The sequence below is a fragment of the Lepisma saccharinum genome, chromosome 22 (genome assembly GCF_977018435.1).
Source record: "Lepisma saccharinum chromosome 22, izLepSacc3.1, whole genome shotgun sequence".
Classification (NCBI taxonomy): Eukaryota; Metazoa; Arthropoda; class Insecta; order Zygentoma; family Lepismatidae; genus Lepisma; species Lepisma saccharinum.
This window is the reverse complement of record NC_139250.1, coordinates 3,224,687-3,249,157: the sequence shown is the minus strand read 5'-3', so window position 1 is coordinate 3,249,157 and position 24,471 is coordinate 3,224,687. Positions and strand designations below refer to the sequence as shown.

The 24,471-nt window shown below is 40.6% G+C and overlaps 1 protein-coding gene across 6 annotated transcripts in view; it reads left to right on the top strand.

The window, feature by feature from the left end:
* LOC146004935 (uncharacterized) overlaps positions 1 to 24,471 on the top strand; it is a 470,180-nt gene that overhangs the window by 180,986 nt on the left and 264,723 nt on the right. For all 6 annotated transcript variants that reach the window (XM_083143992.1, XM_083143989.1, XM_083143988.1 and 3 more), the window contains exon 2: positions 5,628 to 5,841. In XM_083143992.1, the coding sequence (XP_083000118.1) occupies positions 5,628 to 5,841 (214 nt within the window). The remainder of the gene's footprint in view (positions 1 to 5,627; positions 5,842 to 24,471) is intronic.

The window sequence follows — 24,471 nt, the reverse complement described above, 5'->3', positions numbered from 1 at the left end:
CGCGGCGGAAATGAACCGATAAGAAGCCTCGGCAGAAATGACTCGGCCCAAGCGACACGGATTCGGTCATGTGATCTACAATTTGAAATACTAGTTTACGACAATAAGGGCTGTATTATTTTAGGTATATTTTGCATGGAGAATGTCCTAAGATAAAAAAACGCGAATTTTGAAAAAAAAAAATATCACCGATAAATCAAGCTCCCTAGTGATGATACATGTAATTGATGAAGAGACACAAAGAACACCCATGACCAGGTCTGGATTCTAACCCAGGACCCTTAGCGTAGTAGCGCGAGCGATAACTCTTCAATCTCTTCTTTCTGATGGCTACACAGAATTGTCCCTCTGGAATTTTCTCCTCTCTCGCGCGAGAGATTAATTCAACCGCGTTGGGGATGAAACATGAATGCCAGGCATGATTGGAATCCGCCCCAATGTGCCTGACTCGCTCGAATCGTTAACAAATGACGGTCCGTGGAAGAGTTTGAAGAGAGCGGACTGTGACAAGCATCGACCGCCACTGGGTACCTTGGTGGCTGTAATTAATCACCTGTTCCTCCCGGGGGACGAGCAGGGTAATTGCATACCCGTCGCCCTCCAAAGGGAAGCCACACATCAGGGCAGTCCTGCTGGACTGGTCGGAAAGAGATGTGAGAGAATTTGGAACAATGTATACTAAAAAGTACTACAGAACATCCAATAGTCCGCCTGTTTCCCCTTTCTAGCACTGCAGCCCACTCCCCTGTGCTGTTGGAACAGCCCTATGTGAAACGAATACGCGACCGAACGTACCACCGACAAAACGTACCTACGTCTTAAAATACGTATTTGCGATGCGACAAAACGTACCACTTGATGGGACGGCATCAAAAATCATTTACCGAAATTACGATTTTACGATTTTCTCTAGTTTTGCTGATTTCCATCACACTTTATCCAGGCTATGGACTGGCAAAATTACTATATAATGTATATACGTATAGCTATTTTGGCGTGTTTTAAAGCAGCTGTGGTTAAGCTATCGTTCACATTTTTTTCATTTGTTTTATCTTTTCGTCTTTTTTTTCGATTTTCATTTTCGTCGCCCCCTTGTAATCAAGGGGTCCCGGGTTCGATACCCGGTGGAGGCACAAGTGGTTCGGATCCCACTTTAAACTGTAGGTCCAGTCCCGATTAGCCTTACTGTGCATAAAGTGGACTTAAAACACAAACTCAACTCAACTCGATTTTCATCATATTTATGTTAGCAGCAAGAACATTGTCTCTGATGTAAGTTAATTTTTTTTAAAGCTGTATCGCATTGTTTTACGAACAAAATTTTAACTACGCTTGCCTAACCTAACCTAACCTTACCGGAAATGGTTCATGGGGTTATCCGTGAATGGTTCGTGGGGCTATCCGTGAATGGTTCGTGGGGCTACCCGTGCATGGTTCGTGGGGCTATCCGTCAATGGTTTGTGGGGCTACCCGTTCATGGTTCGATGGGGCTATCTGTGAATGGTTTGTGGGGCTACCCGTGCATAATGTACTGATCAGAAGGCCAAAGTTAGTTGTCCTTGAAGTGGTACAGTCACGGACACTGCCGGCTTGTAATGAATACATTGACTTTCTATGGAATCGTTACAAGCCGGCAGTGTCCGTGACTGTACGTTTTGTCTCGGAGTAAATATTTGGAAGGTAGGTGTTTATCTGAGTGGTACGTTTTGTCGCTGGTGCGTTCTGTCGGGACACCATGTGAAACAGAACGAGTTGCAACGCACGTGACTATGGTTTTCTTTTTCAGGTGTAACCCAAACTTTGAAAGAAAATAACAACCTAGGATGTACAGTCACCGGTAAAGAAAAATGAAAGGAAAGAAAATGAAAGGAACCGCGCCTCCTTCCGCGTAGCGCTTCTTTTCATTTCTTACTGAAAAGGAAACCGCACCTTCACCACGTAACGGAGCCTATAACCTTTCAATTTTCATTTATTTCGAAGTGAAATAAACGAAAGTCTGGCACCAACACCACGTAACGTTCCCTAAGGAACTTGGATCGAATCTAGGTGGTGTAGCTAATTCATCACTCATCCTCAAATAATGCCGTACTCGCTGTATATGGAGAGCTTGATGGTAACGTGCAAGAGGTAATAAATACACATATGAATGGCAAAACACAACAATTGAGTTTTATACCCTCAAAGACTGGATCAACATGGTAAATGGAAATGCCTGTCTTTCACTGTGCTTCCTCGAGGTGTCGAACCACGGGCTGGTTAATAAACGAAGTGTCCGTTTGTGATGCCGGTCTGAATGCTCAGAATTCTCTCTCCTCCTGATTGACTTCTTGATCATAATTCTGCACCCTCTGACCGATAGCTCAAGACTGACCAATGACCCCCATTGTCCCAGATATTTATTGCGTAACGTTTCAATCTTCTAGCAAGGTCTTCTTCAGACTCTGCACCAAGTACAAATGTAACAAGGTACAAAAACAGGACGATATATATACACAAACATTACTCCCCTCCAGACTATTAGAAAGTTGTTCTGGAAAATTCTAGCAGGTGGCTTTCCTTTGTCAACTGTACTTTCACCTGAAAGGCTAAACATTTTCTTCCATCTGGAATCTTTATCTCACGCTCTTTTTCCTTCATTCTTCTTCCTTCCTATCTCTTCTTTCGCTCTTGTCCTTTCCACTGTTACTAACACCTTCTTCCATTCTTTGTTTATCTTCAGTCCCCCATTCCAGTTCATTGTGTCTTCTTCACCTTTCTTCTCTATTTCCTTGGCCTTCTTCCATTTTTCACTAGTATTCTCTTCTTTCTTCCTATCTGCTTAGCCACATCCCACTCTATGTCATGTCCTGTTACTCTCGTGTGTTTAAATATAGCATTTCTCTCTCTCTCTCTTAAGTCGTACATCATCCCTATGTTGTCTCAACCTGGCTTTCAGCCTCTTTTTCGTTTCTCCTATGTACACACTCTAACATTCTTTACACTTCACTTCGTAGATAATCCCTTCCTTTTCCTCTTCTTTGTTTTCCTTTTTCTTGTTTGCATTCTTCGCTATGCTTAAGATGCGTTCACTCCGGTACAGCAAGGCCAGCAGTGGTGGCACACAGCGTAACTGTTAGAAATTAATTCTTTAACTTTTGGTTTATCATTATTTCTTCCGGGTTGCCTCAACAGAATATCAACCTGCAAGTATCCAAGGTTCGTCCTTTTCCGATATGCGGCCATCAACACCCTCTCGCGGCTTGTTGACAAAACATCTGCGTTGTATCACCCTGGCAATGCCACCAGAAGCCCGGAAAATACCCCGGCGACCTTGAAGTATCCACGTTGTGTGGAGACAAAGTTTGTTTTCCAACCCGTAAGGGCTGGAAGAAAGCCGAGAGTGCCATCGGTTCAGTCTGCTGATGTCCTCAGTGTTGCGAACTGCACGATTAAGTGTCCAAGTGTACTGTATACTGTCAGCAATGTAGCACATCCACCAAGCTAGTTGAAATTTATATTCATAAATAAACTATAAAGTTTCAAAACACAGGAGAAACACAAAAATATGATTGCTGACATACGGATGAAATATTCTATGTGAAGATAAACGTTCCAGAGCTTTCGGTCTATTAAGACAGCTGACATGTCCATGGACACATCCGCTAAATAGAGTTGGTAAAACTTGCTGGCCGCCGTCACACCTTTTCAAGCGCTTTGCGAGGTGAAAAGTTACGGCTTTTCAGGCGGGTGAATTTCTATTCGTTTGCTTCAAAAACTTTAGTGTTGGCATTGCTTACTATTTACTACGGGAGGTACTGCGTGGTGCCAAAGTGGACTTGTGAATATTAATGTGTGAAAATTTTGAAAATTGTTTCAATCATCCGTTGCATTAAATGCGTTTGACAACAGACCAACTGAAATTAAAAAAAATGAACATCTGCACCAGGACATTCATCTTTCCCCTTAGAGACGTCATGGAAACAGTATCAGGTACTTTTTCAGTATAACGTACCATGTAGAAGCAATGAATTCTTGGTTTTCTTAATTATTGTGGATCTGCTTCCCCAACGGAAAATGTCACCGCACGCCACTGTACGTAACGCTTTGCAGGGAAGCGACTATTTCAGGATATAGATGTCCCATTTTTATTGCCGGTGAGTGTACCTGTATTTGCCACTCTGCATATCTATTGTGAGTACTGTATACTTAAAATACTATGTCGACCTTCGTGGCACAGCGGTTATAACAGCGTGCTACGACACCAACGGTTCCGGTTTCGAATCCGGCTTGGGGTGGGTGATCTTTGTGAGTGTCCCTTCATCAATTTCACCATATCATCATTCATACTGATCACGATTATACGAAATAAACCAAATCAATCAAACGATAAAATATTGTACACCATGTGCCAAAAGTGACGATAGGATACTATAATGCAAGAACGTATTATTAGCAAGCGAAATTGACGTAAAAGGTAGTCGTACGTTGAGAGGAATATTCCTCCTCACATACGTTGTGTGGTAATATTCCGATAGAGGTCAGTCAATCCCAAAACTGTTCATAGCCGTCAGGTTTTCTGGTATATATCTGTATGTTGTGGTTAAGAGCCATAATTTTTCAATCTCATAGGTTTTCTCACTCTGTTTCACTCTTTAGTGTATAGTGTTCAATTCAATGCAGTTTGTGCATAGAGACTACCGTATTTTCTGTAACAAGAATAATATTACAGTAAAAACTGCATATCCCGGAACCTCTATTACAAGGAAACCTGTAAATACGGAAAAAAAGTCCCCAGAACGGACCTATTTTATACCTGAAAATAACGCGGAAGCGGAACACCATTTAAAGACCAACGAGATGTTTTTTATTCTCGGTAAGACGGAAATTTCTTCCTTTATTTTTATCGCTCGCAAGAAAACAATGCAATACTGTAAGTGGAACACGCCTCTGTTGCCACTCGCTTATCGGTAACATTGTCGATATGAAAGAAAGCGCTACAATACTCATAGCTGTTACGATTCCGTTTCTTTCTTTCATCTCTTACCCTCTTTCTCCACCTTTCTTTGTCTATTTCTCCTCTGTTCTTTCGTCATCTTTCTATTTTTCTTGTTATCTCTCTCTGTTTCTTTCTTTTTTCTTCACTTTTATCTCAATTTTATTCACCTCTCTTATTCCATCTTTCAATCTTTCTCTTTCCCTCTATGCACATCGTGTTACGACGCCAGGGGTCCCGGGTTCGAAAAGATACATAAGTACGTACTGTACGTTCTTACAATACTGTAAAAAGTGTACCAACATGTTGTGTAGTTACATAATTGTAATATCTGCTATGCTTATTGCGACAGTATCGAATTTTTATTCATGTACGTACATGCATTAGTACTCTACATTATAAGTAATGCGAAATGTAAATCTGCCTTTCCATTATTTCCTGCAGCGCTCTATACTGTATTTAAAGTCAACCCTGTATAAGATGGAAAACTGTTAACGGAAAATTTTGCTAGACAGTTTTTTTCTGTGTATCAATTTCCGATCCTGACTTTTTGGCCCACCCTATACTTTCTAAGAAGCCATTGGCGTAGCAATGTAAACAATCGAAGCAAAACGCATCTTCCGACCGTTGCTCATTTCTTGCTTCTCCCTTCCAGTGTTCGTGAATAAGATGGCGTCCAAGGTCCACCAGATCTTCCTGACGACGTTCGTCGCCGGGAAACCCCGAGGGGTCATCTTGAGCGGCTCCAACTCCGCCACCTTCTGCCCCGGGAGGGAGGCCTCCATCCTGCTGGACATGGACGAGTCTCCGGCGGTCTCGTTCAACTGGACGGTCAGGGCAGCCGAGAACGAATCCAACGTCGCCTTTCGGTGAGTAGCTGTTGTCTTTCTTTTCTTGGTCTTGGCAAAATCTTTTGTGAAGTACAGTAGTGTCCATTGGTGTTCATTTTTGCTGACGAGGATTTCTTGTAAGAGTAGCCGAAGAAGAAATTTATTCATAAGGAGTAGGGGATGTGACGAAGCTGAAAATTTACCGATGCCGATGTACTCATCGATAATTTTTGGAACCGATACCGATTCCGATACATAAGATTATTCAACAGAAATGGGATGTTATTTTCAGCATGACAAAAATAAATTTGCTATGTATATTTCTATTGGATACATTTGCATCTAAAAAAAAGTGGTTATGTGAACCTTTAACAAGAACATAGATTCTCAAGAGATTTAACATTAGCACACAAGCAGTTCCTTGAAATGCAAAATGAATTCTTGTTCTTAATGTTGTAAATTTAATGCTGGCAGATTGAACTTCAGAGACAGGTATGCCCAAGTATTTTCACAGCACTTGCTTCAGGTTTGGATACTCAATCTTGAATTTGCAATACAACAGTGGATACTGGTTACGTGGTATAATTGGTTCAGCAATGTACAATAATTTTATTACAAAAACTCTACAAATGATGAAGTCATAACCTAATTTTCAAGAAATCTTACAAAACTAGAATATAAAATTTATTAGAAGGTAAAACTCTAGTATTATCTGTGCCGGTTTAAATATAGGATTTTTGCCGATGCGATGTGTCAATTTCTGCCGATTTTCATACATCTGTAATCGGCTTCGGCACATCCCTAATAAGGAGGCACATGGCACAGTAGTTCGGATCCCACTTTGAAATGTAGGTCCAGTATCAATTATCCTTCCAGTGCATAAAGTGGACTTAAAACAACAAGTCAAACAAACAACCTGCGCTCTACTTGTTTCAGAAGGAAATAGGACTTCTCGACCCTCTCGCGGGGATTCCTACTGCAACCGATCTGTTCTTAAACCTTTGCAGGAATCTCTAATGTCACCGGTCTGTTCTCAACCAGAAATTCCTAACACCTCAACATTTTTTGAGGTATCTGAATAGAAGCCCCTGCGGTATTTGCCCCGAGTGGCATTTGTCTCCTGCGAGATTGGCATTTCCGTCGGGATTCCTTTCTGCCGTTACCTCTGAGGGAAGGGGGAGGAAGATGTAACTGTCCAGCGTTCGGGATCCAATAACGACGGACCGTTCCCTCACAGCGACTGCGGAACGGAACACGAGGAGGAAATTCTGACGGCCACAGCTTGGCAACTGACAATGAAGTGACCTGGAACTTTGCGCGACTCGAATTAAATCATCGAAAGCTGTCTCGAAAGACTGGCGAGGGAGGAACTCTTTCCGAGTCACGCGAGAGGCCTTCATTTGGTAAATGAATTAGGTTGTCTTTCATGACACCTCTTTTTCAAAAAGTATTTTAGAATATTCCTCTCTTTCTCTCTCTCTCTCTTTCTCTCTCCTTTCTCTCTCTCTCTCCTCTCTCTCTTTCTCTCTCTCTCTCTTTCTCTCTCTCTCTCTCTCTCTCTCTCGTCGTGCAACTTTGATTTTTCATTTTCTGCTGAAAAAACTGTTTCTTTCCAGTTCAGTTTATTGACCTACCTTTTGGTTTTGGTTTGAGTTGGTGTTTTAAGTCCACTTTATGCACAGTAAGGCTAATCGGGACTGGACCTACAGTTTAAAGTGGGATCCGAACCACTTGTGCCTCCACCGGGTATCGAACCCGGGACCCCTTGATTACAAGGCAATGACGCTACCACTGCGCCATGGGGGAGGCCAACCTACCTTTTGAACCTACGATCACTTGACCACCATTGTACTCTTTATCAACGTCATTTTTTTCTCTCTCTTCGGATTATTTGCTGTGATTGGATGAATCATAAGTTGAAAAGACAGCCAAGCCATAGACAGGACTTAAACCCGGAAACAACTGCGATTGACGACATTGTAACTTGGTGCACAGTTCAGCAGCTTGTATTCCATTTCAAGCTGTGGGATAAGTGTTGAATTACTGTGCCTGAAACAAAGCGTGGCATTAATTTGCTAACCACTGTCTTGTGTGGTGGATCATTTTCCTTCCCGTTTGCATTACAGGTTGTGGTCTTACTGGGGCAATATTTGAGGACTAAAAGTGGTAAACGTTGTAAGTGCCAAAAGCGAAAGTGTTGGGAAATCGCATCTTTCCGCACATCAGCCCGTAAGAACGTGCAGACTAGTGACCTCTTTACACGCCCTTTGAACTAGTTAGAGGGCTACCAGCCACATTTCACGTTTATCACATTACACAGGTCAACGTGGAAAACCGTGTTTGCATTATTGTGGCACTTAACAGCGTTTACCAATTTTAGACTTCATTTCTGTTGCATATTGATTCCATTTTTCTCTGTTTCTCGTTAATGTTACGCCCTTTTTCTTCCTTTTGTTAATCGCGACGATGAATATTACTAAACTGACTCAGAATTCAAACTTTCATAGCACGTTACACATTACGTTGCCTTTCCTTTTGAGAGAAATTTCTACAGAGAAGTTAATTTCCACCGAAATTAGGCTCGACTTGTACATACATCATATGGAAGATAGAACAGTGATTGAATAACAATAAATCATGTAATTCACATTTACTTTTAAAACGACTGCATATCCTCAATAATTTTCGTTTTCTAGCTGTAAGCTTATAAAAATAACTATCTCGCAATCACTTTTTACGTCGAGTGTACATATATTACCCATACACCATCTTGCACTCCTTCAGCTATTGTTCTTCTTGATGTGGTGTAACGGGTGACCCTATATGAACACACCCAAATGTAAATCTCCTTTCCACGCTATACACCCTGTATTGTATTTTGCAGACTAGCGAGACTCTGGCGTCTGGATTCACAGCCAGAATAATCTTCTCTGGGGTTCGTGTTCTGTTCTGTCAGTCCTTCCCGATAGCGTAGTGGTAGCGTCGTCGCCTTGTCATCAAGGAGTCTCGGGTTCGATACCCGGTGGAGGCACATATTGGTTCGGATCCTACTTTAAACTGTAGGGCCAGTCCCGATTAGCCTATGTATCTATAAAATGGACTCAGTAACAACAATTCAATAAATTCAATTTTGTCCTGTCCATATATGCTTGCGACTGTTGATTCACCGATGTTATCTTATCACCATAAATTGAAGACTAAAATTTGAAAACGCTGTAAGTGCCACAAGAATTCAAACACTGTTTTCCGCGTTAAACTGTGACATGATTGATAATGTGGTAAACGTGAAACGTGGCTGGTAGCCCTCTAAGTAGTTCAAAGGCGTGTAAAAAGGCACTAGTGTGCACGTCCTTACGGGCTCATGTGCGGAACGATGCGATTTCCCAACACTTTCGCTTTTGGCACTTACAACGTTTACCACTTTTAGTCCTCAATTCTCATCTTTGCAATTGTGGAAGAAAAGGGAAGTAACGTAAATCAAATCAATCAGTCAGTGTTCTTCTTGATCTACACTCATCCTTGCTCCGGTAACCAGGAACATTATGGGACAGAATTTGCTTTGTAGTATGATAGATTATTCCACGTACCAAATGTTAAGTTTGTAGCAGGTTTGATAAAGGGTCAGGAATTGTAAATAAATTTAATTCCGGTCCGGGAGAGAAAATCAGCCATAGTAAATGGACCGTAAATAACCTTACTATTATTATTCGGTCCAGTATTTTTTTTTTTCGGATCAATCCAATACGATCTAAGTTTGGTACTGAAATGAAACAATAACTTCGACTGAATTTAAATTGTGCGAGGAAAAGGGTTCCATTTCTGTTAAGGTACCCAATAGAACCCATTAGAATGTTGATTCACCGATGTCAATTTAAATCAACCCCGGTGCCCACCCAGCGTCGAATAACATGGGTACCTGGAGGAAACCCTGGGGGGTAAAGGCGGTCAGGGGCTTGTTGCTGATCACATCACCCCCACTCATGACCGGATCAAGAAAGTGTGGGTGCGTTACCCCCACACCCCCTATACGCCTTCATGGCGTGGTGCTATGCACAGGGGAGCACTTTACCTTTTTTTTTACCCATTAGAATTTATCGGTTTCTTGACCTTTAACAACCCTGGTTTCTAGCACTAGCTCCTCCTGAGATATCGACGCATCCTAAAGATTGCCAAGCATGAAATCTTGGCCTCTTTCAGCTCTAACAGAAGCTGAAAGCTAAAATTGGCTGAATTATTTCAGAAGGACTCTTGTGATTGACAGAAACTCAACACAAGTCCTTTTCCCCTTAAAGCTATCTCTACTGCCGCTGCAAATTAACTTTTCAGGATTCAGAATAAAAGAGAAAAATCGAAATTTAATTTACCCCAGAGGGTTGCGAAACTGGAACAGACAAGCATTAAAATAGCAGTTTCCTCTTCCCTCTGGAAGCCTTTATCTCTTCTTCTCCAGCGCAATTGCTGGAGCCTTAATCGAAGAACGTTAATGTCTCTAGCTTTCAAAAATTAATGCGTTTTCAAATAGAAGCCTGCGTGGCCTTTTTAGACGATGTAGGAACAGTTCCGAGGCATGTCTGGACTTTACGCTGGAGAAATGAAGATTTTCAATAGTTGCCACTTCTGTTTTGATGATCTAGCAAGCACATGCCTCACCCAGGATTCGAACCTAGATTCTCCGAATTCGCAGCGCGCTGAGATAAACATCCACCGCTAGTTTGGCAATGATTTGAAGTTAGATGTAGGAGCAAGCATCAAGTATACGAATCAACCATTGATTGACTTACTTATTGATTTAGAACTGCATAATATGTATTCATGTCCAGATATTATTAGAATGATTAAATCAAGAAGACTTAGGTGGGCAGGCCATGTGACACGAATGGGAGAGGAAAGAAGAGTTTATAGGATTCTTCTTGGGAAACCTGATGGCAGGCGCGTCGCCTGATAATGTTCGCATGAGCACGTGAACATCATGGATATGTCTTAAATTACGTACATATTAAATGCACACACACATACTATGTTTGATGCACACGACTTCTTTCACGTCTGATAACTTTTCAAAATAGTTGGTAACACTGACTTCCACGGTGTTCCACGAAGGGCGTTGAACACAATTGCTGTGCGTGTTACATAGAGCTGACAGTAAGAGGCTGTTGGCTACTATACCCCGAAGATGTTCACTTCCCTGTGCGAACACTGATGCAAGCGGCAATACTTCTTACATTTGGCACCAGAGTGCACCATATACAAGGCATGTCTAGGGGGACTCAAAAACGTCTGTGCTACATAGTTGCAAACTTTAGCGATAATTCGCTAAACCTGGCGGATTTTAAAGAGGGAGAGGGACAATTTCCCCTAGGTCCTTCTTGTATTACTTCAAACAGCGTGATTTTTGGGGGAAATTGTTGAAAATAAATTGAACTGTCATCCTCACTTTTTCAATTGAAGGGAGAGGAGTAAATTACATACAGTACAAAAACATTATTGTGAACACCCGCACGCGACGCCACTGCCTGATGGTAAGAAACATGTAGAAAGGCCAAGACGAAGATGTAGGGATAACGTTGAGATGGACCTAAAGGAAATCGGTAAGGATGGAAAAAGATTGGATTGATCTTGCCAAGGATGGGGACAGATGAAATGCTTGTGTTTCTGCAGACATAAGCCTTCGGGTTTAAGAAGGCTAGAGAGTAATTAAGCAAGTAAGTATTGATATAGTTTATCTTATATCGCTATTCTGCCACTTTTGGGTAATAGCGACGTTGAGGATGAATGGTGATAAGATGAATGAAGGAACAATCACAAACACACATGGACAAGACACAGCACGAATCCTACATATCTGGCTGTGAATCCAGACGCCAGAGCCTCGCCAGTCTGCAAAATGAAGGCTAGGGTGTACTACATGGAAGGGAGATTGACATTTTGGAGAAAGAGACACACCTTAGTAAAGTTGGGACGAGAAGAGGCTTTGGCGCGATTTTTGAAGACCAAAGATGCTTGACTATGTGACTCATTCTGACATACCAAGGGGATATCTACATGATAATTTGCATATCGTAATTGTAAAATTCTGTATTTGCGATTCCAAATTTATGTGTGTCTATCAGTGGTGTACGCTGAGAACAAGGTGTGTACTTTCTGAAGAAGCTTCTGTTCCTATGTCAGGAATCACAAGCAATTATAGTAATTAATATTATTATTAATTCTGTTGATCCATGCTCGTGAAGATGAAACTTCAATAAAACGAATGAATGAAATGTATATATTTAATGGAAATAGATAATAGGGAGGCAAAGTGAAGAAAATAGATTTCATGTATGAAGTTGTCTATCTGTGGTAAACAATATGCAGTAACAAACATTCTCGGTGTAGTGTTCAAGATTATGTTCTTTATTATACATATTTTTTCAGGAAATAAAAAGTAGGCTTAATTCAGGAAATGCATGTTACTTTTCTCTTCATAAACTTTTGTCTTCTCGTTTAATATCTAAGAAACCAAATGTTAAAATATACAAAACAGTAATTTTGCCTGTAGTATTATATGGGTGTGAAACTTGGTCCCTTACATTGAAAGATCAACATAAATTGAGAGTATTTGAAAATAAGATCCTTAGGAAAATATTTGGACCTAAAAGGGATGATGAGACAGGTGAGTGGAGAAGGTTACATAATTTAGAACTACATAATTTCTATTCAAGTCCAGATATTATTAGAATAATTAAATCAAGAAGACTTAGGTGGGCAGCCCACGTGGCACGAATGGGCGAGGAAAGAGGAGTTTACAGGATTCTTGTTGGGAAACCTGATGGTAAGAGACCTGTAGGAAGGCCAAGACGAAGATGGAGGGACAACGTTGAAATGGACCTAAAGGAAATCGGTAGGGATGGAAAAGTGTATATAGTTCTTGCTCAAGATAGGGACAGATGGAAGGCCTGTGTTGCTGCAGCCATGAACCTTCGGGTTTAAGAAGGCTAGAGAGTTAGTTATTATACACATTTTTCGGTGTTCTTTCTTTTTCCCCCTTACTGTAATTATTTTGTTTGCAAAATTTCCAATTCATGGGAAATTACACGGAAACAACGCTACTTGCAAAGGACTGAACAGCAGGTTTCCGTATAACCGCATGTATCTGCATTTCTGCTACTTTTAGCTAATCGCAGCTATAACCGCGTGTTATGCAGATCGGCAACCACGTGGAATTTGAATGCATCATGTGTAATCCTGGCTTTTCTCATGTGGAAAGTACAACAATTTACAACTTTTGTCAGACCTATAGTGGAATACAATATTCCGATTTGGTATTACGCATGTAGTGCTAAGATGAGACAATTAATAGAAAAAATACAAAACAGATTTATCACATTTATATATTACAAATTCAAGCTATTCAAATACTATTATGAGTATGACAACCTGCTGAATCACCTAGAAATAGACAGACTTGATGTCAGAGCTGAAAACCGAATTATAATATCTTATATGAAAGGAATCTTGGAGGGAAAATATACAGGGTGTTTCCGGGCTGATGATACAAACTTTCAGGGATGATGGATAAGGGCGCATGTATCAATTTGAGATAAGGAACCTTGGTCCGGAAACGACTTAGTCGAAAGTTATAAGCGAAAGTCGGTGTATGAAGGTGTAATACTTTCATTACCTGCACAAGTTTCACAAGCTGCTACATTCACAACAGTTGTTCAAATTGGCGTCCCCGTTGTAACAACCCCGGGGTCGTTCGAACAATGTCACAGGCAGCGAGAATTCTTGCCAGGAGATCCTCTCCAGTCTCGACAGGTGTCTCGTACACAAGACTTTTCACATGACCCCACAAGAAGAAATCAAGTAGGGACGCCGCTTTGAACAACTGTTGTGAATGTAGCAGCTTGTGAAACTTGTGCAGGTAATAAAAGTATTACATCTTCATCCACCGATTTTCGCTTATAACTTTCGACTAAGTCGTTTCCGGACCAGGGTTCCTGATCTCAAATTGATACATGTGCCCTTCTCCATCATCCCTGAAAGTTTGTATCATCAGCCCGGAAACACCCTGTATGGTACCAAAACTCCTTCGTATGATATGGCTTAAGGTGAAATCATATAATTTGAGAGGAAATTGCTAATTATTATGTCTTGATAAGAACTACAAAAATAACAAGTATGTTCTGTATGTCATAAGCAGTTATAATTTGAATACCGTGAGACAGATATTGATAATGTTGTTAAAACAATTTTCAACTTCACATATAAGGATAATTATTTAAGAACTCTTTTATAGTTCTATAGTTGAAATGTAATGTATATTTCTAATGCATTTTTAAAGTTTTGTAGTTTTAGGTTATGTTTGCTAAATATTTTGGAATGTTCTCTTGTCTAATACTGTGGTTTTGGATACCTTGTAACCTTGTAACATGTAGCATGTAATACTGCTGTATTAAGGCTGAAAAGCTGTTCCCGGCAGTTTAAAAACACTTTTAAATAAATAAACGATTTGTACAATTAGTCACCATGCAGAGATTCTGCGGCAATGACTCACCTTTCATTAGAGCTAAGAGAGGAGAAAGTTATCGCATGCTTTGTGGCTTGCATGACGGCAGAGTCGTTGTATCCATGTAGTTTCCTTCTCGTTTCTCCGATCAATTCTCGCCAGATACAAAGCAACGCCAATGCATGATTCATATCCTGGGTTGTGTTTCTTGACAAACCTACGATACAAAACTTCCCGTACGAACAAACCAATCGTTACCTCACCTTTATGTCTATTTCCGCTGCGTCAGGGTGCTCGATCAGAAATGGAGCTAAGTTCATGTTTGCAGTGGGGACTTGTTTCACTGTTTCCCAGGCTAGGTCCGGGTTCGAGTCTCGGTCAGGCATTTTATGGATGCCTCTTGGCCAGTGATGTGCGTCTACGCGTAAACAACGGTAGCCTACATTCTACGTGTAGACTATTATATAACGTAATCTATGTAAAGAACATGGCAGAAGACGCTAGCTTAACCAAGCGTGCTATGGCAGTATAACAATTATACAACGTACCAATTATTGAAGTGTGAAAAGTAACTTGCGTATTCTTCGTTACAATTACGAACAATTTATTGATGAGGAAAAAACACAACATGGAACATATTACAGTGTTTTATGGTGAAAAAAACTTAATTTGCCTCACGACTGCCATCTGTTGTTTGAATACAACTTAGCTTTTCTCTACAGTCGATGATAGAGGATGAAAATATTTTTTGTTGTAAATAAGATTCTTGTCAGCTCTATGGGAATAAATATGATTGTAAATTCCACTTCCCTTTCACAAGAGCCTTGTAAATTATTTTTTGGTGTACTTTATATTTTCTACGTAGTCTATGTAAACTACAGCCAATGTAATCTACGCGTAAATTACATGTAGAGGTAAACGTATAGCCAACGGTACATCACTGCTCTTGACACATCCTTTCCCATTGCACTAATATTTATTGTTATTAATTAACTTTTCTCTTGTACAAATGTTTATTGTTCTTTAATCTTAATTTCTGTAATTTACCTATCACTGATATTGTCAGGATAGTGACTGACCGGTATGTGCATATCTTGTAAGGGCTGTTACCGTGGGAATTTCGATTGTGTTTTGTCTTGACTTTGAAGTTCGGGCTTGGAGTTTTAATAGAGTGATCAAGTTGAATTATAAGAAGTTTAATTTCTTTGAGTGAAATGGATTATACGTTAGGCATATAAGTATTTAGTTTGCAAAGAAGTAAAATAGACTTTATTTTTCTTAGTGAAAACTTAACTTTGATTTTTATTTGATGAACAACGAACAGAGATATTACACAATACCCTGAGAGGCATCACGTGAATGCTTTCGAGTCTTCATGTGAACTTATTATTTGGTGTTTTAGTGACTAAAAGAACATGCCACTCTTCATCAGATCCGTCATCATTTTGTGTACTTATTCACTCTTAAGTAGCGGTGTTTTACCAACCGCTGTTTTGGTCCCAGTCGAGCCTTACCCTGCTTTGCCGTGACTTTAAAATGTCAATGAAAGTTAAAATGGACGATTATAGCAAAAGGAAAGGCGGTAACAGTTAGATATAGTGAAAAGACATTTCTTCAAATTTAGAGGAGAAATGACGGGAAAGTACTTACGGAATTGAGTTCCTGTGGACGTTTGGAAGCTGGGAATAGTGTTTTTTCCATTCGTGCAACTTATTCGGCCGGTAAATAATGTCATTTTCGACATTAATATATCTCCGTTGCACGATACCTCGTGCCACCACTACCGTCGACTACGTGAATTAAATGTTCCGTGCGTTCGAATATGTAACCCCCTGTCAGTGTAGCAACCACGCGGTAGTTTTACCAGATGACGTGTGAGCGGGTTTTTTTTTTTTCAATTTAATTTTTTATGTTTGCCTAACCTAACTGAACCTAACCTAACCTTCCGTGAATGGTTTGTGGATCAATTTTCGTTTAAAAACCTTTTGTGAATAGTTTGTGCATCATTTTTCGGTTAATAAGTTTGGAAACACTGCATATTAGCTGACGATAGACAACGTGAGTCAAGATTTTCCCGCCATATTGTGTGTAACAAAACCGAATTAGTAACGACCAATAAATACTTGTAATGTGAAAAATTACGCTTCTTTCAGTGAAAAAAAAAACATAATCCCAAGTTGAAAAATGTTCCGCTATGCATAACAGGTAAGTACAAATGTAAATATTTCGGAAATAAACGTGTTAAATGTGTTTTCACTATATCTAACTGGTACCGAAAAGACAATTTGAAACCGATTTCTCACCGTAGCTTTAGCCATCTTTAAAAATCGGCGCAACATTTGCATTACTATTTCATCAATAGGATAAGGTTTGCTTATTGCACGTAAGGAGGTGATGAAGACTCACCCTCCCTTGGTGCCAAGTTGGGGTTCCTCAAGACAAATATCCCTCCTTTCTATCTCTTATCAAAGAAAAGTTAGAAGGTAACATCTTCATATTTACATTTACGCCGGCTTCCGTGGCGGAGTGGTTAGCACGCCGCGCTACGACGCCAGGTGTCCCGGATTCGAATCCCGGCCTGGGCATGTGTGTTCCTGGTGAGTGTTCTTCATGAATTTCATCATATCATCACTTATCCTAATCTTTAGGATTGGCCAAAAGTGCCAGAAATTCAAATTAAATAAACCAAACTAATATTTACATTTACAACATGCATCAAGAGGTCCCGGACTTGATACCCGGTGGAGGCACATAGTGGTTCGAAACTCATTCAAACTGTAGGCCCAATCCCGATTCGTCTGTGCATAAAGTGGACTTAGAAAAGAAACTCAACGATCAACAATTACAACATGCACACCCATACACACGTAACACCAATGCTCAAAGGGGGATTCGGCGGGGGAGGGGGATATACCTCAGCTAACATTTTTGCAAAGCATCCCTCCAGCTGCCTCATCGTCACCATGTTCACCCATGGCAGCATGCTCCATCTAATCCCAAGGTTCGACCAAACATCCCTCGGCTACCATTTATTCTGGGGACAGTCGTATACCACAAAAATGCATACGTAATTGACCTAAAAGAGTATTTATGGGTACAGATGGGGGTGTTGTCCCCTTCTTCCCCCTATTTAGCCGGCTCTGTTAATTTTGGATGCGCATGAAGTAATCTCCCATTTCTCGTTATCTTCATATGTTCCTCCTTGCCTCCTTGATGCCTCCGCTTGCGTCACAAGTCGGGATGTCTATCTTGATCAAAAGCTTCTCCCAAGTCAATTCACGAACGGTAGTAATTACGACGGTGCTCAATAGATCGTATTACGTCATGTAAAAAACATGCTTATATTAGCTGCTTTCTTTGGCCACGCCCAATGTTGCGATTTTCATGTTGAGTTTGTAATTAGTAGGGCTCTGAAGTTGAAGACCTATAAATTGCCAAAAAAAAGACTAAAAATACCAAAAAAAGGACCTAAAACGAAAAAAGGACGTATAAATGTGATCCAAATTAATTAATTAATAACTTCAGTTTTAATTACATATTTAATGCATAAAGAAATACAAAATTCTGGTGGTATGGAACACACAGTGCGAAAAAACAATATGAATGAAATGCATCTTCTTGCAGACATTATATATTTTTTAGATTAACATAATTTGAAAAATCATTTTTGAAGAATCATATTTGGCCTAACCACACTAGGGTTACAGAAATAGGACTTCGAAAACCTTACCTCAGTTGGGTAAATATATATATATATATTTACTACAGAAAGGATGTTTAAGAGGTGATGAACTGACTATGATTCGAATGGAGAATGGGTAGTAAAAACGTAGTCGAAAGATGGTGAAGTTGCAAAATAAGCCGTTAAGACCTAAAAAAGGCTAAAAAAGGACCAATAAGCCAAAAAGGCAAAAAAGGACAAATAAAACCCACCTTTTTTTGGCCTACAATGACCCAAAATGAACATATATTATGTTGGGCCTCGTCTTCGGACACTAGGAAAAAAAAAGGATATTTCCTCAACTTCCGAGCTCTACGTACCTCAGACAACCTATAAGCATAGAAATGATGTCCTTATCCGAAATATCCACTTGTTCGTGAACTATATTTTCCGAATGAATAACTTTTACAAAAAGTTATCTTTGTCTGTCGGATATAAGCATCCAGGTTCTTCCATTTAATAAGTCCTGTTTTGCCTTTAAGTAAACTCGTCCAGTGCTCTTGAACTCACGAACCGCCTAGGGTCGCGTAGTTTTGTCCTTGGCAGTTTCACAACTTTACAAACTTCTCAAATCAGAAGCCAATCCCAGAATTCATACAAGGGGTCCAAAATCATGCCTCATAAAAAAATTCTCAACTCTTTGAGGGGAAGGGGGGATAGCGCCCTCTTTTCAGCAGACGCAACTTTCAAAAAAACATTTTTTCCATCTCTAAACTAATACTCCACGGTTATTGAATTCAAAGCGGGATAAAACCAGTTTTAGAAGTTATCCGTACGTACGCATTGTCCAATTTGCTCGAATTGTAAGCTGCATTTTCAAAAGTTCTCTCGGTTAGGCGACACTCATGTTTCCTCTTTTTTTTCAATTTCACATTACGGGTATCTCCCCTTCGCCTCTTCACCACTGTGTTTATCTGGAACTGTTTTTGTTTGGGAGTTCCACAGCCTTTCGGGTTGAGTGAGCACCAAACGAACGTCACAGCAAAAAGGCAGTGTTCGGGGGAAGAAAGGGGGTTGTTGCGGGAGGGGTCAAATTCAGTAAATGTCTCTAAATGTCACGTTCGGAATGCGCATTTGCTGTAAAAGTTGGGTTGGTTAGTAAATGTTCTTGTCTGTTAGAGGGAGCACTAGGGGATTGCTCACTTCCGTGGTGAAGTGTTTAGTGCAGGGAGTTCTGGTTCGAATCCCAGCCTGGGCGTGGATGTTCTTTGTGAGTGTCTCTTTATCAATTTCATCATATCATCACTCATCCTCATCTTCGCGATTAGGCAAAAGTGGCAGAAAATATAAGTAAGATAAACCAAAAAAAAATATACCGTTTTTTTGTGGAGAGATGGAGGCAGGGAAGGCCGAGGCACAGTCTGGCAACACTGTCTCCATAAGCCTTACTATACTCTTAACTTAGATCGAACTATGGAATGACAATTAAACGATCTGTTAACGATTATCAAAATTTGGAATTTACAGGCAGTCGACTGAGGATGTCTATGTTTTCTCATCATGATACTACGGTATGCGCCAAAATATACAGTACTGAAACTCGCGCATCTCGAACACGTGGTTGCGTTTGTCGACTGGGCATAGCTCCAGCTGCACGTGTTCGCAGTAGTGAAAAGGAAGTTGTGTTGTGCAGTTGTTGTTGGAAATGGGTCTCTCGACGGAGGAAAAAGTATTCATAGTTGAGCATTATTTCCGCTCATACGCAAGCGGTCGTGAAGGTGGACCGAGTTTGAAAAAGGTGACTGGTCTATATGCAACCCAAATGACAATCGTCCACTCCACATGCCCTAATCTAACCTTAGGTTTCCTGACAGTTATGCAACCCAAAAGGCATGATTGTTATTTGGGTTGCATATAGACCAGTCACTATATTGTAACATGTCTTATACTTTTGTTCATCTTTTCATTTCAGTAGTGTATATTTTGACGCATACGTTAGTTTATTCTGCGCTAAAATCCTCTAGATGGCGATGTAATTAGAGAAACCGGTTACAAAGTCGGGGATCTCAAACTTCTAAGTAATATTTGAGAGAAGGGAAGAGAAAAAGCGACTGAAAATAGCCAAAATAGAAATAGGAAACTAGAGACGAGCGTGAGAAATTTGTCACATTTTCATCGGCATCTTGAACATCTCGCTACTATAAACAAAAGAGATACACGCATATTAACGCTTCGAAAACTTCAGAGCGAGGGAATCTCTGTGACTCCCTATAATCCCTATAATCCAACAACACACGTGTATCCCATCCACACACAGAATCCCATTCCGTTCCGCCTTCCAGTTTCAATCTCTTCCCCCCTTTTCCCCTTCCAACGATTCGGTCCCTGTGTTTGTAGTTCCCTTCCTGCGAGGCGTATCTCGAAACGATGGCCCTCCGTAACTCTTTGATCACACACGGCCCTGTGTTTGAACAATAGGCAGGTCCAGAAAAGCGCGGCGGTCACTTGGTAAATATCGGTGCGTTCGAACCTCAGGAGGGCTGGGCGAGATTGGATGAGGGTGCAAAGAGAAAACAAGGGTGGTCGGAAAGGAGGGTTTCCTATGGAATACAGCTATTTTATTTCACACTCCGATCACAGCGTGCGTCAATTCAGGTCGCGCGGCCTGATATTATTAACATTCATTATAGTACAATGATCGTAACGGTATTTTTTTGTTATTGCACGTCGATTTTCTACCACCGAAGGACCAATTTCTGTGGCGGAGTGGTTACCAGGGGTCTCGGGTTCGAATCGCGGCCTGGGCGTTCTTTGTGAGTGTCCCTTTGTCAGTTTCATCTTCATCTTCGCGATCAGCCAAAGGTGGCATAAAAGCAAAGTAAAGTAAACCAAATCAATCAAACAATCTAACACACTAGATTAATCGCGATGAAGAGAACTCATTGTTCACCCAGAATTCAAAGCTAGGACATCTGGTTTTGTAGCGCGCTACGCTAACCACTCCGTCACGGAGAAGTTGGTTATACTATTGTTACTATTATTCAGGGTGGCTACTCACCGGGAATTCCTTGAATTCCGGGAATTATACGTGATTTTTTGGCTCCGGAAGTTATGTGTGAATCCTGCTTGAATTTTTCACCGTAGACGTGAGAAATTGCAACTTTTATTAATCCAAATCTCATTGAATGTATTACATATTTATTAATGCCTTGAGCCAAGTTTTTTCACAGTTTATCTTTTATTTTTATCGAGAAAGGAAAATAAATTAAAGCTTCGTGGAAAATAAAACAGAATTTTCACAATCCCTTGCTTTGTCAGTGTCCTTTACAGAACAATCTATCTGACGAACGGAAGATTATTACAAGATATCTTGAAGTTGATAGGTAAATTTGAAATTCTTGTACAATTATAAGGTTTTTTTTTCGTAGATTACTACATCCTGTAACATTTGTGACATATGTATGTAGATGTAAATTATATATATATACTGTTCAAATGAATTGAATTAGAATTTTTGGATACATTGGAATCGCACAGATGCTTTATATTGTAGTTCTCGCGCATATAGACGGGTCTCCCCCATGGCGCAGTGGTAGCGTCATTGCCTTGTAATCAAGGGGTCCCGGGTTCGATACCCGGTGGAGGCACAAGTGGTTCGGATCCCACTTTAAACTGTAGGTCCAGTCCCGATTAGCCTTACTGTGCAAAAAGTGGACTTAAAACAGCAACTCAAACTCAAACTCGCGCATATAGAGCGAGCGGTGCTATGACTTATGTGAACTCCAAAATTTCCAAGAGTTGCTTGAAAAGAAGAAGCAGTGGGTTCCGGTCTCAAAAGCAAGGAAACAGAGGCGATGGGATTGGTTGTGCTCATAAGCGCCGACTCCATGGGACTTGGGGGGGGGGGGGGGGGCTCGAGCCTCCCAATGTTAACAATGTGAGGGCAGAGCCTTCCAAATAATTTGCTTAAGAGAATCTAATGTATAGTTTACTCTGAATTGTTCCACACGAACTTAACTTTAAATACACATTTGAAATGTTCTAGACCATAAACTTTGGGGGGGGCGATGACCAGAGACAGCAAAACACACGACTTATTACTATATACTACCGTAAGTATATAATTATTAATATTGTTAACATTTTTACTAAAGAGTTTCAAACGACGATGTGCATGAACTAGGAGAGTGGATGGGACGTTCGGGCTACAAATGGCTCTAACATGACGTTCAGAACGAGATCATTGATATATTAGGGAGATCTGTTCTGCGCTCCGTGGTAGCAGATATTAAAAGTCGGGAATGTGAACAATTGACATTCTGCATTCGAACTGTGAATGAAAATTTTGATACTTTTGAGGAATGCATGGGCTTTACGAGATTCCGAACACTGAGGCCAAAACTTTAAACAAAGGAGGGAGGGAGTCATTCATTAATTTATTTCAATGATCAGAGCCCTCCCAATAATTTTGACAAGTCTGCGCCCCTGGTTGTGCCGACCACACGTCACCTAATGAGAAGCCGGTTGACTAGCCTTCAAAGGGCTGTTGTGAAACAGCTGTATTTTTAAGTAAAACAGGAACTGTGAAGGAGAAGATCAAACCAACAAAGATTAAGTTCTGGAAACTTCTGTGAAGGCGACCCTTAAAGTTCTCCGTGGGAGAACACCGAAATCGTTAGTTACGTCACTGTCTGCACTTGTGATGTAGAGCTCGCTTCTGATTGGTTATGCTACGGGGGGTGACAGTGACGTACACTGAGTCAAAGGTCTGGGCCATCACACTATGTCACAAGGTCCTAGGCTATGAATAGAAATAAGTTTACCAACTCCTAAGAAATCAGGTTGCCAACTCATAGGGAATCAGGTTGCCAACTCATAGGGAATCAGGTTGCCAACTCATAGGAAATCAGGTTGCCAACTCATAAGAAATCAGGTTGCCAACTCATTGGAAATCAGGTTCCCAACTCAGAGGAAAGCAGGTTGCCAACTCATAGGAAATCAGGTTACCAACTCATAGAAAATTAGGTTGCCAACTCATAGGGAATCAGGTTGCCAACTCACAAGAAATCAGGTTGCCAACTCATAGGTAATCAGGTTGCCAACTCATAGGAAATAATGTTGCCAACTCATTAGAAATCAGGTTGCCAACTCCAGAATCACCATCATCATCTCACTAATATGAATAATTTTATTTACAATTTCTGATCGATTTTTCTCCTGTATTTTATTCTCTAGACTTCAGGCTTCGCAGATGCCTAGCTAGCCTAGAAGATACGCTCCTGGGGGGGGGGGGGGGGTGAGAAGAAATAGTCCACGAAGTTAATAAAACGTTTTCATCCTTTACAGGGTAGCATTTCGAACGTGGTAGAAATGTTAAGAAAATGCTTCCGTCTAAACGGGCCCTAAGTGCTTTCTTAACTGCTTGTTACTAAAGTTTTTAGTGTATCCGAATCTAGGTCATGCTAATAACCGTTAATTTAACCATAACGACGCTTAATTACCTGAGGTTGCGAACTTGGCGGATAAATTTCTCTTCCGATATTTGCTAGGTCCTTCTTTCCTTATCTGCCAGGACATGCGGGCAAAAGAGGCTTGTATTGATTATGCGGCCGGGCCTTGCAAAAAAGGGCCTTTAACGAGCGTAGTCATTTTTCATAACTCGCTCCACCTCTTGTCAACGAGCATGTTGTTGTCGGGCGAGCCTATTGAAGATGCGATACACTTTCTTCTATTCTTCGCTGCTTGGAATGAAAAGCAACAAAAGCTTTGGTCATTAGTTCGAGAGATCCACCAATGTGCACTGTAATGAACGTTTCAATATTGTTACAGGTGTGTTAGCACCTGTAATATTCTCCTGAATTCCACATGCTTATGCAGGAAATTTGAGCCCCCGCGTAGAATCATGGTTAGCGCCTTTGATTCCCGATGGGAGCTCCAAAGTTTTACAGTGCTTGGAAGTAACTACTTACTTACAACAGTTACTTTTTAGGAATGTTAACTGTAAGTAGCTACTTTTAACAGTAAATACCTAACTGCAATGAAGATGTGATGTTATCAACTCTTACTATTAGCTTGAATTTTTTTTATTGTGGAGGTAAAGAAAGCTAAGTTTTGGAAGCCTGTTCCCAGCTGTATCTTCTCTGGATGCTAAGGTGAAACGATGAATCGCCGATTGAAAGGAAACTAGGCTTTGTTCCTTGCTAAATTTAGAACGTCAATGCTTTGTTTTAATTTGTTACTAATCGCACTTGAAGACCTCAGTACTATCTTTCATATTTTTTGTATTATTGTAAGAATATAAATAAGTTTTCATATATTGATTTTATTACAATTAATCTTTAATCAGCCGAGCCGGTTTTCGAAAGTAACCCCTCTCTCGCCGCTGCCTTTGCGCGCGATTTTTAAATTTTTACACTTATTTCAGAAAAATGTTATATCTCTGAGACTATTTGAGCAATCTACTTCGGATAACTTTTGTTTGAAAGCAAAAACATCGGAGCACGCGACCGTGTACAATTCA